At 36.3% G+C, this 25,833-nt stretch overlaps 1 protein-coding gene across 1 annotated transcript in view; it reads left to right on the top strand.

Annotated features, from left to right (window-relative positions):
• The window catches only part of SUCLG2 (succinate-CoA ligase GDP-forming subunit beta), a 114,384-nt gene that overhangs the window by 34,904 nt on the left and 53,647 nt on the right, over positions 1 to 25,833 (top strand). The window contains exons 3-6 of the mRNA XM_013180341.3: positions 17,183 to 17,282; positions 17,409 to 17,499; positions 23,337 to 23,489; positions 24,480 to 24,569. Coding sequence (XP_013035795.3) covers positions 17,183 to 17,282; positions 17,409 to 17,499; positions 23,337 to 23,489; positions 24,480 to 24,569 — 434 coding nt within the window. The remainder of the gene's footprint in view (positions 1 to 17,182; positions 17,283 to 17,408; positions 17,500 to 23,336; positions 23,490 to 24,479; positions 24,570 to 25,833) is intronic.

Raw genomic sequence — 25,833 nt, forward strand, 5'->3', positions numbered from 1 at the left:
AGTTACCTCTTAAAATTCGTAAACCAGGCAGACATGACTGAGTGAGTGCACAAGAGTTGTAAAGTGGGTTTTTCGGGGTTTTTCTTTTCAAAGCAACTTGCTGCCCTTAAGCTAATAAAATATTAACCAGTTTTTAATAGTTGCAAGGATGTCTGGGAATTAATCTGTTTTTAGGGGATTCGTAGCAGGGGCCATGTGAGTGGTGCTTAGGTCTCTCAGCTGGACCCTGGTTGTAAAGATTGTGTATAGATACGATCCTCTCCTGCTGACAAGTTCAACACAGATCTGATTCACAGTCTTGCTCATCTGAAGCTGAGCAGTAGCTGAATGGCATTGAACATAAATGCGAACATCTGAGATGTACTTACTCACCTGATACGTCAGTCCCTTTGCAGGTTCAGCACAGGTTCAGAACACACAAATCAGCTGCACATTCTTTGTCTTTGCACACACAGTTGTTGCTTGTTGCAATTTAATTTTTTAACCAGAAAAACTCCCTTGATATGTGAGTAATTGAGAAAGCTGCAAATTTTGGAATTTCATGGGGCTGCTCACTCACAGAGATGCTTGGTCTGTGCAGTTTCATTAAAATACATAGAATTCAAGTTCCAAGCATAATACCTCCTTGCAGAGTCCCTGCAGAGCTCATCTTGCAGTAAGCCTAAATGAAACTGAGCGTTGCTGATTTCAACGTCATGTCGAGATGCATCTTTCCCTGTAAATGCTGACTGCCAAATGAGAAGCTAATGCCTCCCTGTTGCCCTTGCATCCATTTTTGTAGGCTAACTTAATGTTATGCAATCTGGAAAACTTGAAGTCTGAGTGTAACGTATGTAGTTATATCTTTGCTAAGAGGTAGTGACTGGAGGTTGAGATGCGGATGCTCAGCTGCTAGTACTGGTGAGCAGGATGTGTGCTTGCCCTCAAAGGGCTAGGGAAGGTCTACACAGGACAGGGTAGTGCATGAGGAAGGAAAGTAAGCTTCTGAATAACCAGGTCAGCACCAATAATAATTGAGACTTGCACGTGTACCTGGTGGATGTAAAAAGTGCCTTTTTTTGTAACTAAATTTGGTTGTCTTACACATCCTCCTTGTTGCAGGATTTAAAGAGGAGGGAGGATCACATAGCTTAAGGAGACTCACAGTTTGTATTCTTTGGGTTTAAACTTCTCAGTGGTTGGCCTCACTGCAGACTGTTTGGTCACAATTACACAGCATTTGGTATGCTCTCCACTGGACTGTTCTGAATAGAGTTCTGTGTGACAAATCAAATGCCGAATTGATTCGAATGAAATGCTTGGGCAAAGCTGTGTAAGCCTTCTCAAATTCACAGAAAAAGAGAGATTAAAAGGACTGGAGCAGTCAAGGGGAACAGCTGGATGTCTGCACGCTGCAGCCTGCCATGGGCAGGAGCTTCTCGTGCTTCCGAGTGGGCAGATGTGAGAGCACATGTCCTCAGCTTTCCTGCAGCTTCGAGGGCAGCTCAGCAGTCTGTGAGCTCTGATTTCTTCAAGCATCTCAAGAATGCATGCAGATAACACGGCAAGTTTGCAGTCCACCAGTACCAATAGTACAAGTGAGTGTTAGAGAGCCTTTTTTTGTCTTATGCCAATATCAGCACTTTATTCTGAAGTGCAAGTTGTAAATGCAATTGAAGGAATTAATTATTAAATTCAGTAATTATTTTTTTTTTTGCGGCAGTGGGTTAAAACATGTTTAATAGCTAATCTCTTAGTGTACACAAAATTTCTCATTTAATGATCAACTACTATTGGAATATGTTGATAGATGGTATTACTACCTGCTGCAAGATATTCGAGGGGCTCACTGAATGCATGGTGAGTGGGGAGAAACTTCAGAACCTTTAGTGAAGTTACAAGGTTTATCTTTGAGAATTATGTGAAAGCATGAAATGGGATGTAACATTTTGTTTGCTGGAAGTCATTGCTTCCTTTGGTGACTGAAGACTGTTCTTAAAAGCAACCATAACTATATCCTGTCTTCAGTGAGACATGGACGAATCTCACAGCATTTGAGATTAGCACAGCTGTTCTGTTGGCTTTACTTGCATTTTACTAGAACTGTAAACCAATGAGTAAAAAAATCAGGAGCTTTAGTACAGTCTAATGCGGGAGATCCATGGCTTTGAATAACTCACAAAAGCTCAGTTAAAGAAATGCAAACCTAGAGCTGGACAAAACTATGTTCGGATTAAGAAAGAGAGCAAAGAACTGGTATCTAATATCTCTAAAAGGCACTGTATATAGCAATTTCAGATCAATGTGGACCTGTGGACCATTTTTTAAAAATAAAATACAAAAAAATAGATTTTAAGTGTATGGATCTTAAAGTGAGGAAGACAAAACCATCAATGTGAACATTGTATTTTTTCCAGCAAAGGACTCCACAAGCTGAAGAACACTTTAACACCCTAGACCACAATGAAACTGCAAGCCATAGGACCCAGGAGAGCTCTAGAAGGACAAGTTTAACACCAGGAAAGGGGTAGAAATTAAGAAATACGCATATAAAAATTTTAATTGTGTTATTAATTGAAATGTTTTCATATACAGATCTTCATTTTTCTGTAATAGTTCTGGAATAATCATGAAGTTTTGATTAGACTATTAAAATTATGGATATACTGGCAATATGGTCTTGGCTTTATATCTATATAAACTGTGCTTTTCTCTTTGCCCACAAACAAGATTTTGATCATAACATTACAAGTAACCTAGGTTGATGCAAACACCTAACGAGCATGACCGTTGCTTTCCTGAAGCTCAGCTTCTGTAGCTCCAGAAGGTTTCTGAGGTGTGTGCTTTTCTGCAGGAGGCCAATATGGGGAGTCTAAGCCCCTCCTTTTTTTATGAAATCACAGTCAGACCACCGAGAGCATTCCCTACTTGAAAATATTTTTTACGAGAACAAAAAGATAGTTTCTTTTGTATATAAATAAAGGAATAGGCTTACGTGGGGGAGTGAAGGATCTTAAATAAAATATTGTCCTTTTTCGACTTCAGTTCAACAGGGAAAATCAATTTTTGTTTTTTCAACTGCAAAGAAAGATCAAAAAGAAAAACTGACAATCTAAACAAAGGGCAAGGTGATATGGGCTGCTTGCACTCCTGTTCCCTGGTGTGCTTCATGCAGGCACTTTTCCAAGCAGAATACATCTATGGAAAAATCCAGTTGTTGATTTTTTTTTTTTGTTGGCGGTGTTTTTTTCCTCTGTATCAACGAACTTAAGAGTAAAACTGACCTGACTATAGAAGTCAAAAAATGCTACTTCATTATTAATTTTGTGGACTTATTTTGGCTCTAATATAGGCAATAGTTCTCAGATATGTCAGGTACTCATTACTGCCATTATAAAGAGTTACCATTGATTTTACTTCTTAGGAACTGGCCGAAGCTGTGCATTTTTTGAATTTTAAATGCATTACATAATCCATTAATATTCAGTCCCATGTACAGCTAGGATATTCTTGCTTAAATGCCTTGCTGGGTGCATACTTGAATTATCATATAAAAGCTATGTTGGGAAACTTTATAGAGATTGGCTTTTCTGCTTTGTATTGAATCATATTTTTATTTTTAATAATAAAACATGATTTATTCTTAGAGGCACATATTTACAAGAGGAGGAGATTAAATTGTCAGCAGGAAAAACAGAAGTGTGTGAAAGCTATCTTTTGTTAAAAAGAAAAAAAAAGCCCCAAACAGGAAAACAACTTTGACGATCTTTTACAAAGTGTATTAATTTTCTGCATAAATTACAAATAAAGAGATGTGTTAAACTTTTTGCTCAACCTATGAGTTTGGAAAGTGGATTTTTTTTATATATACTGTGAAATGCAGCAGCCAGAAGTCATTTTTCATGTATATTTTGTACACAAATGGGTCTGGCAACATAACTGGGCCATATGATTTTAGGACCCTAGAGATTGTAAGGTGCATGTTCAACTGTATGGCTGAATTGCTTTGTTGGGTAGTGAATACTAGAAGTAATGGGAAGATACCAATTGATCTTGCTACTTGTATTGTTTTTTATAATAATTCATCATGTTTGAGAGTGTAAGAAATGCCAACTACAAATTAAAAATAATAAAAACTTTTTTTTTTTAAAGGGACTAATGTTTTTCCATTTTTTATAATGTTTTTCCACTTTTTTGAGTGGGTTAGTATATAGACGATGCTTTTGTAGCCAAACAGTGTGCTAGTTCAATGGATGCTATAAGCATAAAAAATAAACAGGCTGATTCTGACTTCAAGTGCATCTTTGCAGGAAAATACTCTTTTTAGTGTATTTTTTATATTTGTATGTTTGTGTCTATACCCATGCAAGCAGAACGTGTTTACATTTGAGACTCCCTCCTTTGGCATGTCTTGGCATGGTAAAGGTGCAAATATCTATCTACAGAATGCTCATTTCAAATACAGATGGTCTGAAGTTTCAAAACCAACAATTTTAGCTGGCAGCTCTTGGGTATTTTGGAGAGTGTTTTCAAAGAAGGATACTCTGCACTGTAGCACTTGAAAAACAGAACCTTTAAAAAATGCTTCCGAATTATTGTTACAGATTACGAGTGTTTTATAAAGTTTAGTCTATGATATATATATATATATATATATATATTTTTGATCCAGACTTCCTCAAGCACTGAGAAGCTCCATTTCGAGTCAGGTGCGTCCAAGGAAAGCTTTGAAAGCAAATCCGTAGACCTTAAATTTGAATGCCTGTGTAATAGCTTTACAGGCTGAGGTCAATATTATAAGCAATAGAAGTCTGGCTGTGTTTGATTTATGTAGATTTTGAACCACTTTAAAGCAACTCTTAGTTTGTTTAATGCAGAATTAAATCTTAATTTTTGATGACTGTTCTGACTTAGGTGAATGATAAGAAGCCATGTAGAAAAATGGTAATAGTAATGAAATGTGCGTGATCTTCTAACTGCTCATTTGCAAGATTTTTCTTTCTTTGTCTATTTGCTTAATTGATTGTGTAACAGGATAGTTCCTTGGAGATGTCGACAGAAGGCTGCCAACTCTAACCACCAAGTCACAGGAGTGGTATTGCAGTACTTCATCACTTCACTCCTTGGACAGAAGAGCAGAAGGTTGCAGTAGCACTCTGCTGAAAGTAATCCACTCTTAATATTTAGTTTTATTTGTTACCCTGTTTCTTTCATTAGGCTAGGAAAGTTGAGAGCTTCATGAAAAGTTTATTGCATAGAGCACACATCACTAATGTGGATGGCCAAGGTCAGAGCCTTAGGTGTCTTGTTCTCTCCATCAACACCTTTTCTGCAGTTCTGGCTGAAGCATTTCTCTAGAGCTGCACTACACAGGGCCGTGAAACATCCCACTCCTAGGGGAAATTACTTTATTTCACAAAATGGTTCAGGTTCTTCACTCTGATACTCTTCTCTTGCTTCTGTATTTCTTGTCCCTCTGCTGTTTTCCTAGGTTACAGGCGCGTGGACAGTGCTTTGTGCTGGGGATGGTGGACCTTTATGCCTTGTTCTGTCGTCTTCTCATTGGCTTTATAATTTTATATTTTTATCTATATTTTTTTTATTTTTCTCCTAGCCTTTTGGGATACAGTACAGGCTGCCTTGAAGCGTGGATCATTTCATTTTACATAAGCCATTATTCTGTGACCAACTAGGGCTTTATTTAAAACTATTTCATTTCTAAAAATGTTTTCTATACTGAAAATCAGGCAATTATTGATATTTCAACTTTGCTGCAGGCTACCAGCAAGCAGGGCCTAACCTCACTTTAGTTGCTGCTGCTTAAAAAGTTTTAGCAGATGCAGATGTGGTTCTGCAAGAGTCAACTGAGGTAATATCATAAAGGCAGTTTGTGTTAGTTGAAAGAAAAGATGTGATTGTAGTTGTTCAGTTTCAGAGCAATGGTGTAAGAGAAAATTATTGTGTGTTATCTGATTTCATTTCTCATGTATTCAATATGTTCATCTTTCAAATTGTAGTCTAGAGGCTGTGTATCCAATTTGCTTTGAAGAAAAATCTGTTGATATCAGAATGGCTACATTTGTGACAAATTTGAAAAAGTCTTCCCTTGTGAAACAATAGAAAGTTGTGTATAAAAAGGAGGAAAAGAATAGATTGTGCTAAAAAAGGAAGAGTCAAGAAAGAAAATAAAGAATGATTTAGATTCTTGTGGGTTTGTTTAGGACGCATGCTAGAGATAACACCTCTTGGGGGGGAAATTAGAAAATGATGAGTTTGGTTGATAATTACTTGCTTTAAATGAAGTCAATTATTTATCTTAAAAATGTCACTTTGGGGTAAATGACTGTACACCAAGACATACATTTTTAGTAGCAGTTTTGTCAGTAATTTAGCAAGTAAAATGCTGCTTTTCAGTATTTCTTAGTAGCTAAAACACTAATGATGTTTGTAATACATCACTGATATACAAAGAATAACTTCTATACTCCATTTAATGTTTGTGGGGTTTTTTTTGTAATGTATAACCATTTTTTATTTTTACTGTGGAATTCTTAAAAGTCAACTGTTGGCATTGTTTTATATTATAAACATATTATTTTTCTATGCTTGGGACCTTTATATGGAACTTTTAAAAGCAATCCTGAAGAGCAAAAGGGATGAATTGTTAGGACTGTCGTTGAGGTAGTGTAGCCTGCTAAAAAGCTGTAGTTCTCTACTTACAAGGAACCATCCATGGAGTGCTGTTTTACAGCAAGGTGGTAGCCAAATTTTCCATAATATTGTGTGTTGTGTCCTAACTTTGATCGAGTCATGTAGACCATGTGGCAAGTTGTTGAAAATCTAAAGCAAATACCAGTATGAAATACCCGGTAGAATACCAAGGAAAGAAAACACAAGCAGTGGGCCATGTCAGTTGACTTGCCTCCTGGTACCGATGTTTGCTTCAAGTGTATCAACTGCTAAATATATCTTTCCAGGAAAAAAAGATCCCATTCCCAGGGATGGCTTTCCTGTGTCTCTAACGGTGTGCCTACAAGATCATTGACTGAAACCAGATTGACTAATACAGAATTTGAGATGTTCACAATGCGAAGATTCACAAATTGCTCAGTAACAAGCTTTGTACAAAAGAGCAACCCATTTCTTACGCTGTAACATATTATCTAGATGTATATATGGACTTGCCACAGCGCTTTCAAACTGAGAAGAAAATATAGTATGTCTGGTGTGATGTGGGTTGGTGAGATATGTTAGACCTACTTAGGTGTAACGTGTTTTGGAAGTGCACGTTTTGGGAAAGGATCATTACACTTGCAGGCAATATTGTTGAGCGTTCTCTTTAATAGCTAAACTTAGTGTTTTTGTATACAAAATACTATCTGTAAGTTTGTGTATACCTATCTTCTCAAGGTACACATTCCAAAGTACTGTAGTATTTTCAGTCAGACCTGTAAAGTTCTTCGGTATGTATATTTCTTGCTGAATACTTTTAGGTTATATTAGTATTAACTGAAGTTACAGGCTTGCCTTTAATTGAATATTATTGCATTATGCAAACAGCAGTTAAATTTAGATCGTTTTTAATAAAATACACAAAGGAGAACTTTTTTTTTCTTTTCTTTTGTCCCTGCACTTACCATAATTTTTATATTCTGTACTTTAGAACATGAATATTCCGTTTTAAGTTTTTAGATTAATGAAATCTTTATGCTGGTAGATCTACATATATATGTGTATATATTATATATAAAAGCAGTGCATAGACTGTTAGGGGAAAAAAAAATCCTGTGAGTATGAATTTGAAAGGATGTTAAATTTTCTTTTCTTTGGCTTATCTTCAGTATAGCCTCAAAATATCTTTCCACAAAAGATGAATTTGACAAAATTGCTCTCTTGAGAATCGACAGAGATCACAGTGTACAGTACTTTTGAATGCAAGAATTCAGCAGATTTAAAAATAGGTATATTTAGAAAGGTATACAATCCGCTCAACTTTAAAATAATACGTTGATGTCTAAGTTTTTGATATATTTTCTTCCTATTGCTCTTTGTTTAGCAAAATCTCTTGTTAATATTGTCCCCAGGAGATGTGCAGATGATAAGAATCATTTATATGGTGAGTGAATGTGTTTGGATCTGCCTGTGCTGGTGGTGAATGCTGCTTTCCAGCTACCCAGGGCTAGCCTGTGCTCTGCAGTCTGGGTGCTCATGAGAAAAACAACAAAATCTCTCTCTCCATCAGTTTGACTTCCAGTAGTAGGGGTAATAAAAGCAGCTATACAAGGTGCTTCTAAGGAAACCTTCCCTTCCCATATGCAGGTCTTAGTCCAGGAGTGTCCAATGAGGAAGGTAGCCAGCTCTGTTATTTCCATTTTACATAAGAAACGTTAAGAGTTTATCTAACTTTGGGTACCCAAGCGGGAGTCCCATATCTAGTTGCTCTACAATTAGCACATACAGAAGCTGTTACAAGGGTCAGAAAGGAGGAAGGGGGCTGCTAGGGGGTCATTTGGAGCAACAGCTTAAGTTTCATTTACGTGGGAGTCGAATAGTTCAATTACAGTTGTGTGCCTGTGTTGGATAGTGTGAATTGCTGGAAAAATAGCAGGGTCCTGCAGTAAGCCGATGGACTCCCAGATCCCAGTACGGATGAGACTTCTCTGAGTGGCAGAGCTCTGCAAATGCTTGTGCCTGGGTAGGGACAAAGCTGTTAACAAATCCATGCAAGGGGTATAGAGGAGTATCAGAATCAGAACATGCATTGTGGTACACAGATCTTAGTACAAGCTGTTGTTATGATGTTGCAGTTTCAAAAGAGAGCCTTAATTATGAGCTTTGAGGCATACATTGTCATTAACTGTAATATCCAGGGTTAGCACGGACTGGAAATGTGTGAGTGGGGAAGAAGCTGAGGAAGTGCTTGGATCCTCCTGGACAGCTGCAGACATTCCAGAGCTTCATTTCCTTCGTGCCCTTGTGCCCATGTATATTTTTATGGTGGTGTGGGTTGGTGGTTTGGTGGGTTTTTTTGTGCATAAAGATTAGAAAATAACTTTTAATTGTTACTTATGAAGCACCATATGGCTTTGTAATTTTGGCTTTCCATGGAATGTGAAAAAAAAATTAATTGGAAATCACACTCAAAAATCTATTATTAAGCTAATGGAACTAACAGCTTGTCCAGTGTCCTCATACAGTGTATGTTGTGACTGTGTGTAGTAACAAGCAGCTCTTTATAAATCCATAAAGAAAACTAAGGGGACAAACAGAAGCTAAGACAAGAAGAGAGACTGTGTACGTTGGTACAGTGCATGGTCACCAATATTGTTAGTTCAGCTAGGAAGCTGCTGGTTAAAATTAAGGACACTGAATATTTAAACAGCTGTTTTACAGTGTGATATAAATCATTAATGTTATTCTTCCATGATCAGAAACTAAAGGCTTGTCCCAGGGGATTAAAGGTTTTTATACCATCTTTTACTTTCCTCTTCCTTCGTAAAGCTAATCAAATTGAAACTTAAGTAATGGTGGTGAAGTTGCAGTTGTCTTTATATTTGTTTGTGTTTTTTGTTGTTTGTGTTTTTTTACCATGTGAATTCTCTTGTTTCTTGCTTAGGTTTCATATTTTATGCTCTCTATTTAAAAATATATTCTACTACCACTCTTCTATGCTTAAAAGTAAATTATGGAAGATCTAATATATGTTTACCAGTTTTTATGTTTTCTACATAAGTACAAATTTTTCAAAGTAATGTCTGCAGTTCAGTAATGGGTAAAAGAATCAGAATCAGTTGAAAAATACTTTTTTTTTTTTTTTTCTGGCTTGTCTGCCTTATGGCTTATACATAATCACAAAGAATAAAGTTTTGAAATCCTTCCAGGAAAACAGGTGTGAGTATTGTTGCACTTAGGGGCGAGAGCAGTGTTGGTTCTTAATGACTGCTTGACTTCAACACTACAGATTGCATGAAACCTGTTCTCTGAATTGCATTAAAACAAATAGAGTTATGGAATTCAATCAAGAATTTAGGACACAGTTAAGCTGCCAGAATCTGCTAACTTTGAAATATGTTTATACATATATATATATATGTATTTAAAAAACTAAATGTTTTCAGGATACTTTGGCAAGGGAAACTTGAAATCCCTGGAAACTTTGAAAGGTAAAGAAACTAAGAAAACTGTAAGTAAATTTGTTTCGCTGTAACTCTTTTTTGTACTTTAGGCAAAAGTGAAATGTGGAGAGAGAGAAGTTGCTAAAAATCAGGTAAAAGGATGAGTTTTTAATTTTCAGTGTTTTAAGAAAGATACATTGCACGATTTCTAAGTATTTTATATTTATAAGGAAAACAGGTAAATTCTAAGTCCATATCTGATTATTGAACCACACAATTTTGCATGCCCAAATTTCTAATAAATCTCAGTGCATACTAATAGATTAGACTGAGGTGCTTTCATGATGGTGTCAGGTAATAGGGAATCACAACCGATACACAGCAAAAGTATTCATTGCTTGCTTTTGCAGTTTCTTAGGCTGAAATTGTCCAAAGAGGAGAAAAATGTTTTCATGTGAATATTAAAAAGAATACTATGAAGTCATAAAGAATGAAAATGGTGGGTATAATGACAGAAGAAAATACACTTGCATGGATTTTTGTTTTGTTCAGTATGTACCATACAGTATGCTGCAAGAGGGCACGCTGATATTGCAGGTTACAGAACTTGTCTTTCTCTGTTTTACCTGTAGGATGGATGTTGTCTGAGAGCTGGCATAAAAGGCTTTTGCTGGTTCTGTCAATAGACTTCAGTGCTCTTCCACCACGTGAAGAATTTGTTCCCCCTTTGATGGATTTTTCAAACCATGTCTCCTCTTGTGTTTGTAAGAGAAGATGACAGGTAGTAGTTTGTCTAAATCCTGGGTCTATTCCAGAGCAAAATTACATTAAAAATAATGAGAATTTAGGTTGAAAAGAGAAACTCGTAAAGGTTGGCAAATTACCAGAAACAAGATTTCTGATAAAATTTTAAACATGCATGTACAATGAAAGAATTTTAATGTGAAAACTTTTCTTTGGATCCCTGCCTTGAGGTGCATATTTTTGCATGCTGCTGGATGTAGTGAGGTTCTGTTTGCTGTATAAGTAATTTATCAACTTTAACTTAAATATAAGAAGTGTGATTACTTTTACTTTGAGGTTTAAGAGTGCACTATTAAGAGTGAGCTTTAGCTAAGTTGATTTTATCTAGCTTTAAAATTTTTATCACCGGTGAAGTGTGTAGTAATGGTTATGAAAGCAATTAATAACAGCACTGACAGAATCAAGAGACTGACTAATTTATCATTATAGATTTTAATGAGGCTTATAATCTAGCAATAAATATACAATATATTCAAAAGCGTGGAGTCATGAAAAGGATGATTTATTTAACTTTAAACCAGTCTGAAAACCAAAGGTTGTAGAAACTAGATGTGTAAGAACATAATTCTTTTAGGTGTTACAGAGCAGAAGGATGGAAATAACAGAGGAAGGGAGTTAAGTTTAAAATAAGGGCAGGGGGGAACACAAATCAGTTGTGCAATTCATTCTGAAGATGTTGAAGCACACCAGTAGTTTTGTAGATGTGGGATGAATCTGGTTGCGGACAGCTTCCATTTCCCGTCTCGATCTGCTTCCTCGGCAGGGCGTAGCAGCATCTCAGACGTCCCCGCAGTGCTCAGGAGTTGGGGGGCAGCAGGAGCAGTAGCAAGACTTGCTCCGTGGGAAAAGCTGCCTCAGATTTCAGAGGAAGTTCATGTAAAGTGGCACAAATACGAACGGTTCTTATAGCAACTTTGGGATTCAGAGTTCAGTCTGGGAATTATGCTCGATAACTATTTTTAAATATTATCGTTCATCCTTACAGCTTTTATTCTTCTCTCTTCCTTCTTGTGCTGCCATAAGTACACCAGAGTGTGCCTGGACAAGAGCGTTGTTAAAGAATAGTGAGCACCTGGCAGGATCCTGCCTAAGCAGTGTAATGGGATGGCTGAAACTTGGAAAATAAATTAAAGCTGGTCTTTCCCAAAGGGAAGTTAGAAAGTCCTGTAGTGGTAGTTAAAAGGAGAAAGACAAAAGGAGCAACAACAAAAGAGGACAGATGAGATCCAGAAAAGTCGGTTTCACTACTGAGAGTGAAAGTTTTTACTGTTGAATCAGCTAGAGGTAGGAAAAAAAAATAAAATCCAAACCCCAAATTTGACCTTGTAAGGGGAACTCTGTGTTGTGGAAGACAAGCTTTAAACTGCAGAGGAGCAGCATGGGGGAGGTTATCCGGAATCCCTAGCAGGCACTTCTGCACTTGAGCTTTTTCTATCACCACTGATGGGGAAACTGAAGTAGGAGCAGCATGTAGGCATTCTGGGTTTTGGTGATGCTTTGGTTCTTGTGCTGTCTGAAGTGAGGTGTAACTGCTGTCAGAAAAACTTCTGTAATGTCTCACTTATTTTCATCAAATGAGGGGCAGGGGAGGGAGAGACAGAAGGGAGAAGTGTATTGGGAAGAGAAGCTCTGTTTTAGAAAATCAGTAAATCGGTGTCATGGCTTGTTGGGAATTGGTCATCCTGTGGGCATCCCAGCCAGTCCTTATTGGAGTAATATTATAGACGGTCATGAAAAAGATGGTGATTAAAGCTTGACCAGACAAAGGGAAGCTTGAAGTTGCACGTGTCCAAAGGTAACAATGCAATTTGTGTTCCTCGGAGGAGTTTTACTGGGTAAATGCATTATTAGGTTGGCCACCTTCTGAAGGTAGAGAGTTTGGAGCTGCTTGCAAATGGAAGTACCCCATCTAGCTCTCACAGGACTCAGGGAAGGGGGAGTGCTTGAAGAGCTCTGCCCTACATACAGCACAACCCAATGATACTGGGCAAAGAAGGGTGGCTAGCAGAGTGCTTAAAACTAATACCTGCCAAACCCCAATGTGGCTGGGGTCATTTGGGGCGTATTGAAGGATGGAGGAGTCTCACTGACCCCTGCTGCCTTTATGGATTGGCTCTCATGAGTTTGTGGGCTCTGTGTTTGTGCTTCTCTTCGGGTCAGTGAGGAGTTGCTGCGTCTGTGAGATGTTAATTTGGCATGTCCTCAGTTTGTCTTCATTGCAGTGTTCCCATGGCACTGGGTTACTTCCATCTCTTTTGCAACATGTCCTAACCTCGTAACAAGAGGGATGCCTGGGTTTGGCCCTTCTCTTGTCATCAGCTGCCTGACACTGGGGTAAAAACACATGAATGTAATACTGAATCAGATTCTGCATTTTTAAGAGGTGCAAATGCTAATTAATTTTCCCAGAACCCCTGCAGATAGAGAAGCTGAGGTGCAGAAAGTTGCGTGGTGAGACAGAGATGTGATTAGGATTTTGTATGAGACTGCCTCCCATTCAGTCTCATGCTCTAATTCTGCAGTGTGTGATGCCTTGCCAGTGTAGTCCCCAGTGCACTGCTATAAATTATTTTTTTTCCTAAACAGGCAAGAGTGAGGCCTAATACTGTGCTGTCTTGCATTGTCTATTCTATACAGCAGTTTAATTTTGGTAAGCTACAGCACGTGTTAGTGTAATTTTTAACACGCCTAATTTGCAATCACACAGTCATATCAATAATAATGGTAAGTTGTTCACAGGTGATAAATTAGTGTACCATATAACAGGCAGAACTATGGTTCTCAGGATATTGTTTCATGATGAAGAATTCAGTAGTTAAATATACACAGCAGTGGGCTGAGAACAAGCTGTTCATTTTTGCTGCAAGCAGTACCAGTGGACCAGAGTAATCATAGCTCCCAAAGCAGGACAGATTTTATTGATTCTAAATAGGCTTTCATTATAGAACTGAGCCTGTTGCAATCGCAAGGAGGATCTCTGCCACTGGTATTCACAACGCTGACTGAAGGGAAGGAGATGTTTTGTTCAGTGCAATGTAAAGGATGCTTGTGCCTTGGAGTTTTGTATTCTGTTCTGCCAAAACAACTGAATTTATTTAAAATAGAAGTACCTAAGTCTTTTTCCTATGGTGTTAGGTTAAATTTGTTAGAAACATAGTTGGACCCAACTACAGTTGTGTAATCTTAAACTCTGAGGACATTTCTGAGGACTGCTGGTCTCACTTATTTAATGGCATCTGGCTTAGGAACAAGATGTATTTTTATTCCATTTTTTAAAGGACTCTTTTATCATTTTTTTCTGTAGGGTAATGTAAAATTAGCATGTGTATGTATATATGATTCAGTTAATAAACTGTTAAGTCTGAGATATTAATGTGTCCAAGTTAAAATTAGTTAAGAACACATGCTGTTACCAGAAATGCGTCATTAATCTGCAAGGAGCAGTTTGCAACTATTTGCTGCTAAATTAGTGACACTTAAAAAACAGTCTTTTTTTGTATTATTTTTAATGTGAAAGAAATTTTTAAATCTGTGACAACAGATCTATATGCGTGCAAGAAACAAGCTGTGTGTTTTGTTTGTTTTGTTTTTTTTAATTTTATACAAAGGTTTATCAGTCAACGGACATAAACAGAAGTTCATTGGAGCCTTAATTACCAAATGCAATGCTGTTGAAAATGTTGCACTGTACTTTGTGGGCGTGTAAAGACATGTTGCTTGTGCTAGGTTCTCTTCAAATGCAGTATTTATAACCACACAATCCTTCCTTAACATTTTTCCAACCTTACTATAGAAGTTTGGAAGGGTGCTAATTGAAATTAATTACAGCTTTTTGTTTTTAATGAGTACAATATTGACTTTATATACAGCTTTCTAGATTTTATTTATTTTTGTTAGAGCCTACAAATAAAGGTGAAGGTGAATTGCTTCATACATTCCAGCTTAAACCATGTTTTTCTTTGGGGGTAGACTTCCATAACATAATTTGGGAATTCAGGCAGGAGATGGCATAAAAACAGCTCCGTGTGAGCGTTTCAAGAGATCAGCTCTTTAAGTAAAATGGTGATGTTAAGTAGTGAATCAACTTGGTAAGTACTGAACGATCAAGCCTAGTTACTGAAAAATAAGATCTGGCTGGTTTACTTCATTTTACAGAGCTTGGGCAAATAACTATTGAATTAAATTGCTTCTTGTTGCTTTCCCCAGGGCAAGAAGAACCTGCTGTACCATGCTCTGCTGAGCTACTATATTGATTAGTTCTTCACGTCTAATCCCTACATGGTTATGCTTACTTTCTAGTGTGTTTATTTATGGTTTTGATAGTTGTTTTTCTGAAGTCATTGTATTGCGTTGATAGTCCTCTAGTGGATTATAAAAACGTAGACATTATTACCTTTCTTTACCTTCATTTGTTGTAGCCAAATGAAGATAATCCTCTGCTCTGTAGCGTGCCAGTTAGGACTAAAATGGAGTTGCTTGCTTAGTGATGGGTGGCACAGAGGGCAATGATCACTGGCCCAGCTGACATCACGTACCACTGACAACCAAAACTCATCCCAAAACACTGTTGGTGATGGTTGGCACCTAAACGGATCTAATTAAATGCTTGCAGCATCTATTAACAACACTATATTAGATTCTTTATCACAGCAGCTATAGGGATTTTAGGGTTTGCTTCTGCAGATCGGAAAGTGATTTATACTTTTAATTCATCTTAATAATTTGTGTGCTTATAAAATACTTGATATAAAACTTTTTGTTGCATTTAAATTTCCTTGTTATCTGCCTTGGAGTGGCATGAATAATAGGGAGCTCAGAACATGAATATATTGGAATGCATGAAATATTTTCAAGGAGAAGGCTTTTAAGTTTCAGAGTGATATATGTCGGGTGTTACTGAATGGATTAACATCTGGAGGGATTTTGTCTTGAGAAGCATGGGAATCGGGCATCTCCTGGTACAATACCTCCAACAGCTATGTTAAAAATACATTTCTGTCTTAATGTAGAAATTAGAATATATTTATTTTATAGTATTTTTTCTGTCCTAATAAACAACTTGCTTTCTTGTTGCTGTATTATCCTCAAACTTTGAAATGATGCTGTGTTAGAACTGGGCTTCACCAAAAAATGACCTCATATCCAAAAGTGTATTCAGTCATCTGTAAAATATTTATATGTAACACAAACCTAGAAAGCCTGCGTCTGCTTGACTGTAAGTATCTATATCCTCTGTGCCACTTAAGCACTAAGTCTGTCAATTTAATAACAAATTGTTGTGTTTTCTTGCATACTTATATCGACTGTTTTGATTCAAGGGGTGACCTCATCCAAATATCAGTAAAGTCAGAGATCCCCGCAGACTTCAGAGGGTATTGACTCAGTCACAAAACAACAATTTTATCCTTTAGGCCACGATTAATTTAGGACAGGATATGTTAATTTTAGGATCTTGGACTTCTTTGCAAAATACCTAGTAATTTTATGATAGAAGAGACAATATTCATTACTGATAAACATCTTATAGCCACCTGGAAGATCTTTATGGTTCAAAAAGCATCCATGGAGCTGCAGAGATCATGAAGGGTGGTTTGGTTTGTTTGTTGTTGTTTTTTTCTTTTCCCCATTTTACTCAGTAAGGATATAAAGATCTCTTCTCTTTGGAACATGTGTCTCGCTGCAATTACTTTTATCACTGTCTTGCTGCACTTGTTACTGTTACACTCACATTGCCAAAGCTTCTTGATGTCTTGTCTCATGTGAACAGGATAACCTGTTTTCCCTTGCTCTGCATTTACCTGGTGATGCCAGCATCAGTTGTGAGGGGGATGAGAATTTCCTCTTTTATGACCACATCCATAGCCTTACTTTCATGTATTCAGAGCAAGGACTGGAATGTATTTTCCTTGATGAAAATTTTTGTTCTGCATTCAAGAGAAATTATGGTTGATTCGTGATTAAAAAAAACAAATGCCAGAGTGTAAGCCAACAAACGATACCAGCATACAGTTTGATATGCAGGTTGTGTAGTATTAATATCATGATTTTTATCTAAATAATGTCATATTTATCGAGCTGATAGTTACTATGTATTTATCCTTTAATCTACGTATTTTTTTTCAAGGTTGCTTTATGAAAGTGGTGAATTGACTTTTGCTTTACTGCTCGCTAGTTTTGAACATCTCATTGTTTTTAAGTAATCTAACCAGGAAATACTTTTTAAACTTAAGCTAGCAAGCTCAATAAATGACACACGATAGAATAGCATTGTGTTTCTTTCACAGAGGCAAAGGAAATTGTTCTAAAGGCACAGATTCTGGCTGGAGGGAGAGGAAAAGGTATTTTCAACAGTGGATTGAAAGGAGGAGTCCATCTAACTAAAGAGTAAGTCTTTAAAATTGAAAAAGTGTGAATAAATTGCTTTTGTTGTAATATTTAAGCTGTTTACAATAGCTATTTGACTTTCTTTTAATATCTTTCAATAAGCTAACCTTTTTCCTTTGTTTGTAGCCCTAAGACTGTTGAACAGCTTGCTAAACAGATGATTGGGTACAATCTGTCAACAAAGCAAACTCCAAAGGATGGCGTGACAGTGAAAAAGGTAAGATATTTGCCTCTTAAAAGTTGAGAACTGTGTTTAGCTACAGCGTATATTAACATGCTGAGGTGTATGCCATAGATTTTTTTTCCATTCCTTTTCCAACGTCAGATTTCTTTCATCTGGTTGTTGAGAGAAAAAAATATATTACACTTTTTATCTTTGTATGCATATGCTTTGTCTATCAAATTCAGCATACCTAGTTTCTCGTAGCTTCATCCTTTATCAAATATATACTGAATGCTAGCAGAACTCTATATAGCATAGCTGTACATGCATGTAGACTGTCTGCTAAGAGAAGTAATATATACACAATAGCTTGCAATATTATTATCTTCATTCACTGCTAACTTTGGGCAACCATCATTAAAGATAAAGACAGATGATTTTGCATGAGAATGAACTCAATTTAAAAAATAAAAAATAAAATAGTTGTGATTGAAAGTATTTTGTTTTTAACATGTTGTGGATGCATGGTAGAATGTGGGCATGGTCATGGTTGAGTTGAGCTGGTGTGCTGTAATTAATTTTCAATTCAAAATTCACTTCTAGCTTAGTACAGTTCTCAAAGTCAGGAAATTCTGGCAATTACCTACCTACTATATATGTTTTTATCTCTTGCTTTGTTTGTCTGCACAAAGATCCTCAAACAGGTGCGTAGTCAAGACCCACACTGTATCTGATGCCAAGAGATAATTTGGCATGAGCTGAAAGGAATTGCAGTTCACTTTTTAATATGTTGTGAACAGCTTGGTATTAGCATAGAAGGGGAACACTTGTCTGGAAAGCTGCTATCTAATGAGGGCTGGAGGAAGGTGCTCAGGTGGTTCTTCTCTTGGGGAGCAAGGACAGCAAATTACCATCACTCCTGATAGGTGTTGTTAAAAAGAAATACTAGATATTAAAAAGAAGGAACAGTATTACTATTAAGGCATGTCTGTCAGAGATGGTGATAACACTAAGGTTATAAAAAAGGATATACATTTCCAATATCAAGGCACTCTCCTTTGAGAATTGTGTATTGTAAAAGCAGCTTGCCTTTATAAATTCCTTGGTTTTATTCTTTTCCTGTAGTTGAGCTACTTAAAATGCATCAATACAGGAAATTTCACTCTTTTGTCAGAGTGCAAGTCTATTCATTTATATGTTCAGTTCTGAAAAGGAAACGTGTAAGTTTTCTTTGAAATTGATAGAAATGAAAGAAAGGTGTCACTCTTGGGAATTTCTGAGTAAGATTATTTAAAGGATTTATATTAAGATGACTTCTGTATCACGTATAGAATAGCTATAGAAGATTTAACTTTCCTTCCCATCCCCATCTTTCTTGTGTAAATAACAGTCAAGAGTAAGCAGCAAGGGCATATATGAAGTGTAAGGTGAAGTTCGTGCTGCTGAACTTCAGAGATTTATTTTGATGGCACAGGAAAGTAGCCTTGATAGTGTATTTTTTCCATTGAGTTGCATGAAAACTTTGCAGGAAATACTTTGTAAAAATACTTTGTAAGCATTTTAACGTGGGTTCATGATAAATCTTTACTGAGAGAAGCTGATAGTCTATTGTCAGATGTTACATTCTGATTATACAGTTAACTCTTCAAAGTCATAGGCTAATCGATATGTTTATCACACAGATAAGTAACAAGGTAATAGTAAGTTTTAAATAATTTTGCTGTCAAGATCTCGAGTTTTGGCAATTTATGGTAAGATCATATATCGTTTTTTAAAGTAATTAAATATATAACAGATTGGTTAATGGTATCCTCATTGTTTCTTAGAGAGTTGAAGAAAACCTGCTTAAAATGATGCATCTGTGTCATCAAAAAGACCATTCCCTGGAAAAAAAAAAAAGTGTCTTTTAAAAACATCTATCTTTCTCAAGTTTAGCCCATTCTAGGATCTTGAAGATGGTTAAAGGATTTGAGGCATTCAGGTTTGCAGTATGAAGACTGCAATGCCAAACAGTGAAACTTTAATCAAGGGACAAACTACAGAAATGTGAATAAAAATGGGTGTAGCTGTGTCTAGGCTGTCATTTAATGCAGTGGGCAGTTAGTAGTGCACAGAAAATGCCAGACAGACTCTTCATATTTGCTAGAGGAGTAGGAAAGTTGAGAATAGAAGGCAATTTTGTTCAGTTTCAAGGCATTTGTTCTCTCTGTGTGTATATGTAAGAATGCGCGTTTACTTGTACTTAAAGAAAATTACAGTTCACCCTGAAAAGAAAAGGCATATTTTTACATTTTTTGAACTTTTGGCTGTTTTTGAAAGTCTGAGGGAATTCTTATGTTTAAAAATAAGCAAATAAATAGTAAAATTTTACTTTTATCTTTATTTTTTTTTTTCAGAAGGAAAATAGTTATTAAATCACTTTCTGCAAGGCAAACAATGAGTTAGTGTTAAGTCAGGGAATGGAAGTCACCTTTTACATGTTTTTGTAAGGAAAGAGAAAAGAATTTTCATACAATTAGAGTAATTATAGAACAGAAAATGGAGTTTTCAGATTGCTTTCTCAGCTTGTGCAGAATTTAAAGTGTTTGTGCTTTTTTAGACTGTTTCTTAAATAAATAGCAGGCTCCTCAGTTACTTCATAACTTGTAAGCTATTTTGTGAGTTTACATAAAATCCTCTTATGGCAGCTTGGAATTTGGAGAGCCTGGTTATCTGAGAAGACAGTCTTCTCTTATCATAACAACCTGATAATTTGCTACCTGTGTTTTCTCTCCAAGCAATAACGATTAACATTTTGAATATTTGATTCAGTATAAAGAGCTGTTATAGTTATCCTTGTGAAATTAGATGTGACTTAATTTTTTAGGTAATGATTTGTTTATAAGAAGGAAAGCTTGAAGTTCTCGTGAAATTTTGGAGAAAAATATTTTTTTTTCCCCAGGGCTCTTTAAATATAAGCCTGATGTGGTAAGCTAGATAGTTTAAATATAAACCAGATGTGCTAAACTGGATACTTCTTTGTCATAAGCAAACAGACAAAATATCAGAAAAGTTAAGAGTTTATAGATTTAATTGCACCCTTCTTAACTGTTCATTATGGATTTGCTTTAGTTTTGTCAAGTGAATGATGGGTAGCCTTTAACAAATAATATTTAATGCCAGTCTCCCTGTTTTTGCTCTACAGCAGAAAGGGAGGATGGTGAAGGAAAGTAACTGTTTTCATTGGGACAAGTGAGAGATGTTGCACCATCTGACAAAAATTTGTACTCTACAATAAGCTCGCTTATTACAGAGTAGACAGACTAACAGTAGTTTTGTGAGGTAAGACAGAAGTATTTGGTGATGTTGGCATGGTTAATTATCAGTGGTAAGAAGAAACTTGGCTCTGAAGCAGCAGTGGAAAAGATACCTGATCTAATAATACATGTTCCACCTGCTGTGCTTGTAAACGTAGTCCTAAAGACTCATTGTGCTGATTCCCGTCATAAGCCTGGCCTGGATCCTGAGCACTCTGGAAAACGAACAACTCTGACAAGTTCCAGTAGGACCAGGTGGTTTTGTTTGACCTGAGTCTAAAGCAAATAACTCACATTTTTCAGATGCATTGATGCAGGATACGTACGAAGGTGAAACCATTCACTCAGGTAAAAGGTCTAATTGTAGCAACTCAAGGATGCTTTCCATATCTTTGCTTTTAATTTGATGAATTGTGGCAGGTAGCTGAACTATGTTTCTGAAGTGGGCTTTTAGCATCCCTTTTATAGTAGTCTAAAATAGGCAAATGCTTTTAAGAGATATGGTAGTTCTTTGTTTTCTTAGTTGTCTCCTTTCCCCTAGTTTTCCTTAGTTTGCTTTGAACAGTTGCTTGTTTGAGCTCTTTCTTTACATTACACTATCTTCCATGAATGAGGAAAGGTAAAAGTAGAAAGAAGCAAAATTACTATAAAGAGTATCTTTCCAAAGTCAAAACACAATAAAGAAATAGCATCTTTCCTTGCATTCGGAGCAATGCATTTCATTTAATTCCTTGTCTCTTACTTTTTTTTTTCTGTTCTGTTGAGATGTACAACCTGGCAGAAGGTAAGTACATTATTTCGTATGTACTCAGGAGTAGAATGTCAAAAAAGCGACTTGGGTGAAAGTATAGTGCATCTTTCTTGTTTATAGTCCTTGAAGTATGAAAACCCCAGAAATATTTACTTGATGGAACACATCTTGCTGGGTAGGCAGAGTTTTAAGACTGCAGGTGTGTGCATGCCTCTTGCATCTCCAGAGTTTGAACTGCTGACTGATAGAATGAATTTCACCTTATCTTTCGTTCAGAGTGATGATCTTTGTCTACAGTCATTTTTCAAAACTGTCACCTGATAAACAGACCACATTAAAAAGACATTGCCATTTAATCCTTTTTAATTATATTAATCTTAAGGAAATATTTTTTCCTGATTTCTGCTGCTTCCATTGAAAGATATGAAACTATGCTTAAGAGATTGGTTGTCAAGAGGGAGAAGCCGTAGTGCAAATTAAAGTGCAGATGTGACTGCTCAGCTTCCAGGTTGAAAAGCAAAACTGTCGTCCTAGAGCAGAGCGCTAGCAGTGCATAGCAGAGCTACAGTCTTTGCACCTGAGATTATGGCACCTGTTACGATTGTAAGGAACAATTAGTAATGATCATATGCAGATGTTTTTTAAAATGAAGAACATTTGGGGAAATTTGGTATTCTTCCATCAAAACCTACATTTTTTGAGTCCTTTTCCAACAGTAAAACTACTTAGTTTCTGAAATTGCTTTTACAGTTATTGTTAAACTACTGCAAAAATCACAGTTCAGAAAGAGATGAGGGCATAGTTATTGTAATACTGAAATGGAAAGGACTTTGACTTTTGGCATATTTTTGGGAGGAAAGAAAAAAATGTAATGAAGAATTTACATGGACCGTTCCCCCTCATTCTTAATATGAGTACTTGTAGATTCAAAACATGTAGGACTTGAATAATTTTTTGTTACATGCAGAAGTATCTGTCAGATATTGGTACAAACTGGCTCTGTAGTTTATAGTGATACATAAAAATGAGTAGCTTTTTGGAAAAACAAATTCCTGTGTTTTTAGAATGTGCCAATATCTGAGGGTGCACATCTGCTTGTCTCTAAAGTTAAAGTACAAATCTGGATGGCAGAATTAGCTGTATCCTCATTTCTTTAAGAAATATTTAGGCAGGGCAGGCATTCAGTGCTAAGATTTTAAGTGTAGGAGGTGGTCTTCCATGAGAAGAAGGTTGAGAGTTTAAACGTGAGGCTTTGCTGGTAAGGAGTGGCACTATTGATGGGATGCATCAGAAAGCCAACATATGCCCTTACACGTATGTGATTCGCAAGACCAGTCCCTTGTGACTCAAATTTTTCGGGGGGCAGCATGTTAAAGTCCTTGTCGGGAATGAAAAGGTGTTGTGGAGGTTGTCTTTGCAGCGCCTCTGATTCTCTTCTTGGAAAAGTCGGCACTAGGTTCCTGGTTTACAGTGTTTATTGAATATGAGAATAGCAGCATCAGGGGAGTCTCTCATTTAGGGAGAGGAGATTTATTGAAAAAAAATGACTGAGTTATATTGTCTTGTAAAAGCGATGGAAAAAATGTTTCCTTTCAGGAGAGCAAGTATCAAACTGCTGCTTTTTAAGGCTTAGAATAAAACGTGAGCCACAATGTTCTGTGCTTCATCACAGCAGATGGAAATACTGTCTCTTACTGGTTCTGTTAATTTGTACTATTATATTGCAAAAGATTTTAGCGCATTGACACATCAAGGAATTAAAGCTGCGTTCAGATTAGGTGTAACCAGCTAGATGGATCAGTCAGAAATGTTGCTGTTTTCATCTCCCCTGTATTGATTTTTAGGTGATGGTTGCAGAAGCACTGAATATTTCAAGGGAAACATACTTTGCAATTTTGATGGACAGAGCCTGCAACGGACCTGTTATGGTTGGCAGTCCACAGGGTGGTGTTGACATAGAAGAAGTTGCAGTTACTAGCCCAGAACTTATCTTTAAGGTATTGAAATAATATTTTAAGATTCAACATTTTCCTTATCAGTTATCGAAAATATATGCAATTTTTCTTTCTTTTTCCATTTACCCTAATTCTGTGTGCAGAAGGAAGATAGCAAGAACCATAGAAACTGTATTAATCTAAATAAGAGTCCAGACCTGTCATCTAGTAAACGATAAAGTGTGTATAACACCTGATTTTGTCAGTATGCGTGTCTGCAGCTTGGTTAGAAAGAGCTTAAATTCGGCTGTTAATATTTTATGTTGAATTTAACATATGAAATGTTTTTATGAGTGATCTGGTGTGTCACTTTGAGGAAGGTACACAGTTCTTTGACAAGTGGGTCACTGCCAATATGATTGTTTCTATGTTTTTTTTCTAATTGACGTAGTTGTTAATTATTTCTTAGTACCTGGATAACTTTTGCATCTGAAATACAGCTGTTATAATTGCTTTCTTAATAATAACTACATTTAAGTTTTTTTTGGTTTTTTTTTTTATATTACTGCGGCATGGTAATGAGTACTCAAGCTATTCATCTGGGAAAATAATTGATACAAACAAGTGTAATTATTCAAAAAAATATAAAAATATTTAATGTGCATTTTAAACTTATATAAACTTCACAGTGTTATTGGGCAGTGACACCATTGCTTTGAAAATATTCCAGAAGATGTCATAAAAATTAACAGACTAAATATTCGTCAACGCCATCTGTACAGTAATTAAAAGTGAAAACTGGTGTCACATTGTCTTGTCAGCAAGCCACCCTGAAGAATTATATATTTTTTGGAAGGACTGTTTCATAGATAGTGTGGTAATTATAACATACCCTATAGGCAGCTGCTATAGCCTCAGTCTCAGAGAAACTTTGGCAAACAGCCATATTTTAATTACTAATTTGCAAATATATACTAAGTGTTTTCCTTTTGAAGTTAAAAATCTCCATTCAGATTGCATAAATATAACTAAATATTCATATTATTGTTACAGGAGGAAATAGATATTTTCGAAGGCATTCAAGATCGTCAGGCATTGCAGATGGCAAAAAATTTGGGTTTCAAAGGATCTTTACAACAGCAGGTGATTTGACTCTACTCCCTCAGTTTTTACTGAAGACATTTTAGCTCAGCTGTATGGTAATGCTTCCCAAACATACATGAGAGGCTAAATTTTTATTAGACCAAGACCATTTTGATATTTTAAATACTAACTTGCCCCCATATAATTGTCATCGGGATTTACCAATTTGATTTAGGACCTTATTGTTCTAAACAATCCTTGTCCTTTGGCTTTGAAGCAATTGATGATACCACGTAGGAGTGTTTTATTTCATTAGAATTCCAGTAGAACACAGTGAATTACACGGCTACATCTTTTTTTGGAAGATCTGGCCCTTAACGTGGGGAAGTATCTTTTTGTGTAACTGAAGCCTTTTTTATTACTTCAACTTAAAATAAAACCAAAAGGCTACCAGCTTATCTTTTCAGTATCTTTATATATATATTGGAATTCCACATGGGACATAAGTATGCAAGGTCTTTTGCCTTTATGAATATTTCTGCAGAGAAAAAAAGGTTGTTTAATTTAACTCGGATAACAGGAAAACAGACACAATATTTAGCTACTTCTGCTTGTTTTTTTTCCATAGTATCAAACTGTCATTTTTGTAGAATTCCTTTATTTTTAATTCAGCAGTTTTAATTATTTTCTATCCCAACTGCGCAATTAACAAATGCATAATCATTAAGTTGATTAACACACATTTGAAGAGTTAGCTGTATATTTAATGAGGAGAAATGATTTTGTAGAACCTTTCAACCCTTGAAGAGTTCTGGTACTTAATTATTAACGACTATACATGGACTTTTCAACAATACATTTAAATAATACTGCAGTGCATGCATTTCTTTCCTTATGCTATCAGCTCCTCAAAGGAATTCACTGAATCATAGGGATGTAGTTTTTATTCAGATGAATTCTAGTATTTGCTTATGTATTCAGTACTCCAAGGCTGGGATTTTATGCTTTGCCTTGAAGAGGCTTGAGAAAGGGAAATGGTGACATTAAGCTGCCTGATTCAGAGAGGTGCTGAAAGATAGAGCAGCCCGTAATAAAACTTAAGTGATTTTGGTGATCTGCTGAAATTACAACAGCATGCTGGGGCAGCAACAGTTTTTCAGGTTGCCCAGATTCTCTGTGGGATGCATGGTGGGACTTTGTCCCTAGCGTAATTGTGATAGCCTTACCAATGTGGTATTAGGATAGTTTGTCAACTGGACTGTCTGTGCCAAGGAAACTGCTGCCTTGGTGGGTACAGGTTTATAACTCTGATAAATTTTTAAAG

This window comes from Anser cygnoides, chromosome 10 (genome assembly GCF_040182565.1).
Source record: "Anser cygnoides isolate HZ-2024a breed goose chromosome 10, Taihu_goose_T2T_genome, whole genome shotgun sequence".
NCBI lineage: Eukaryota > Metazoa > Chordata > Aves > Anseriformes > Anatidae > Anser > Anser cygnoides.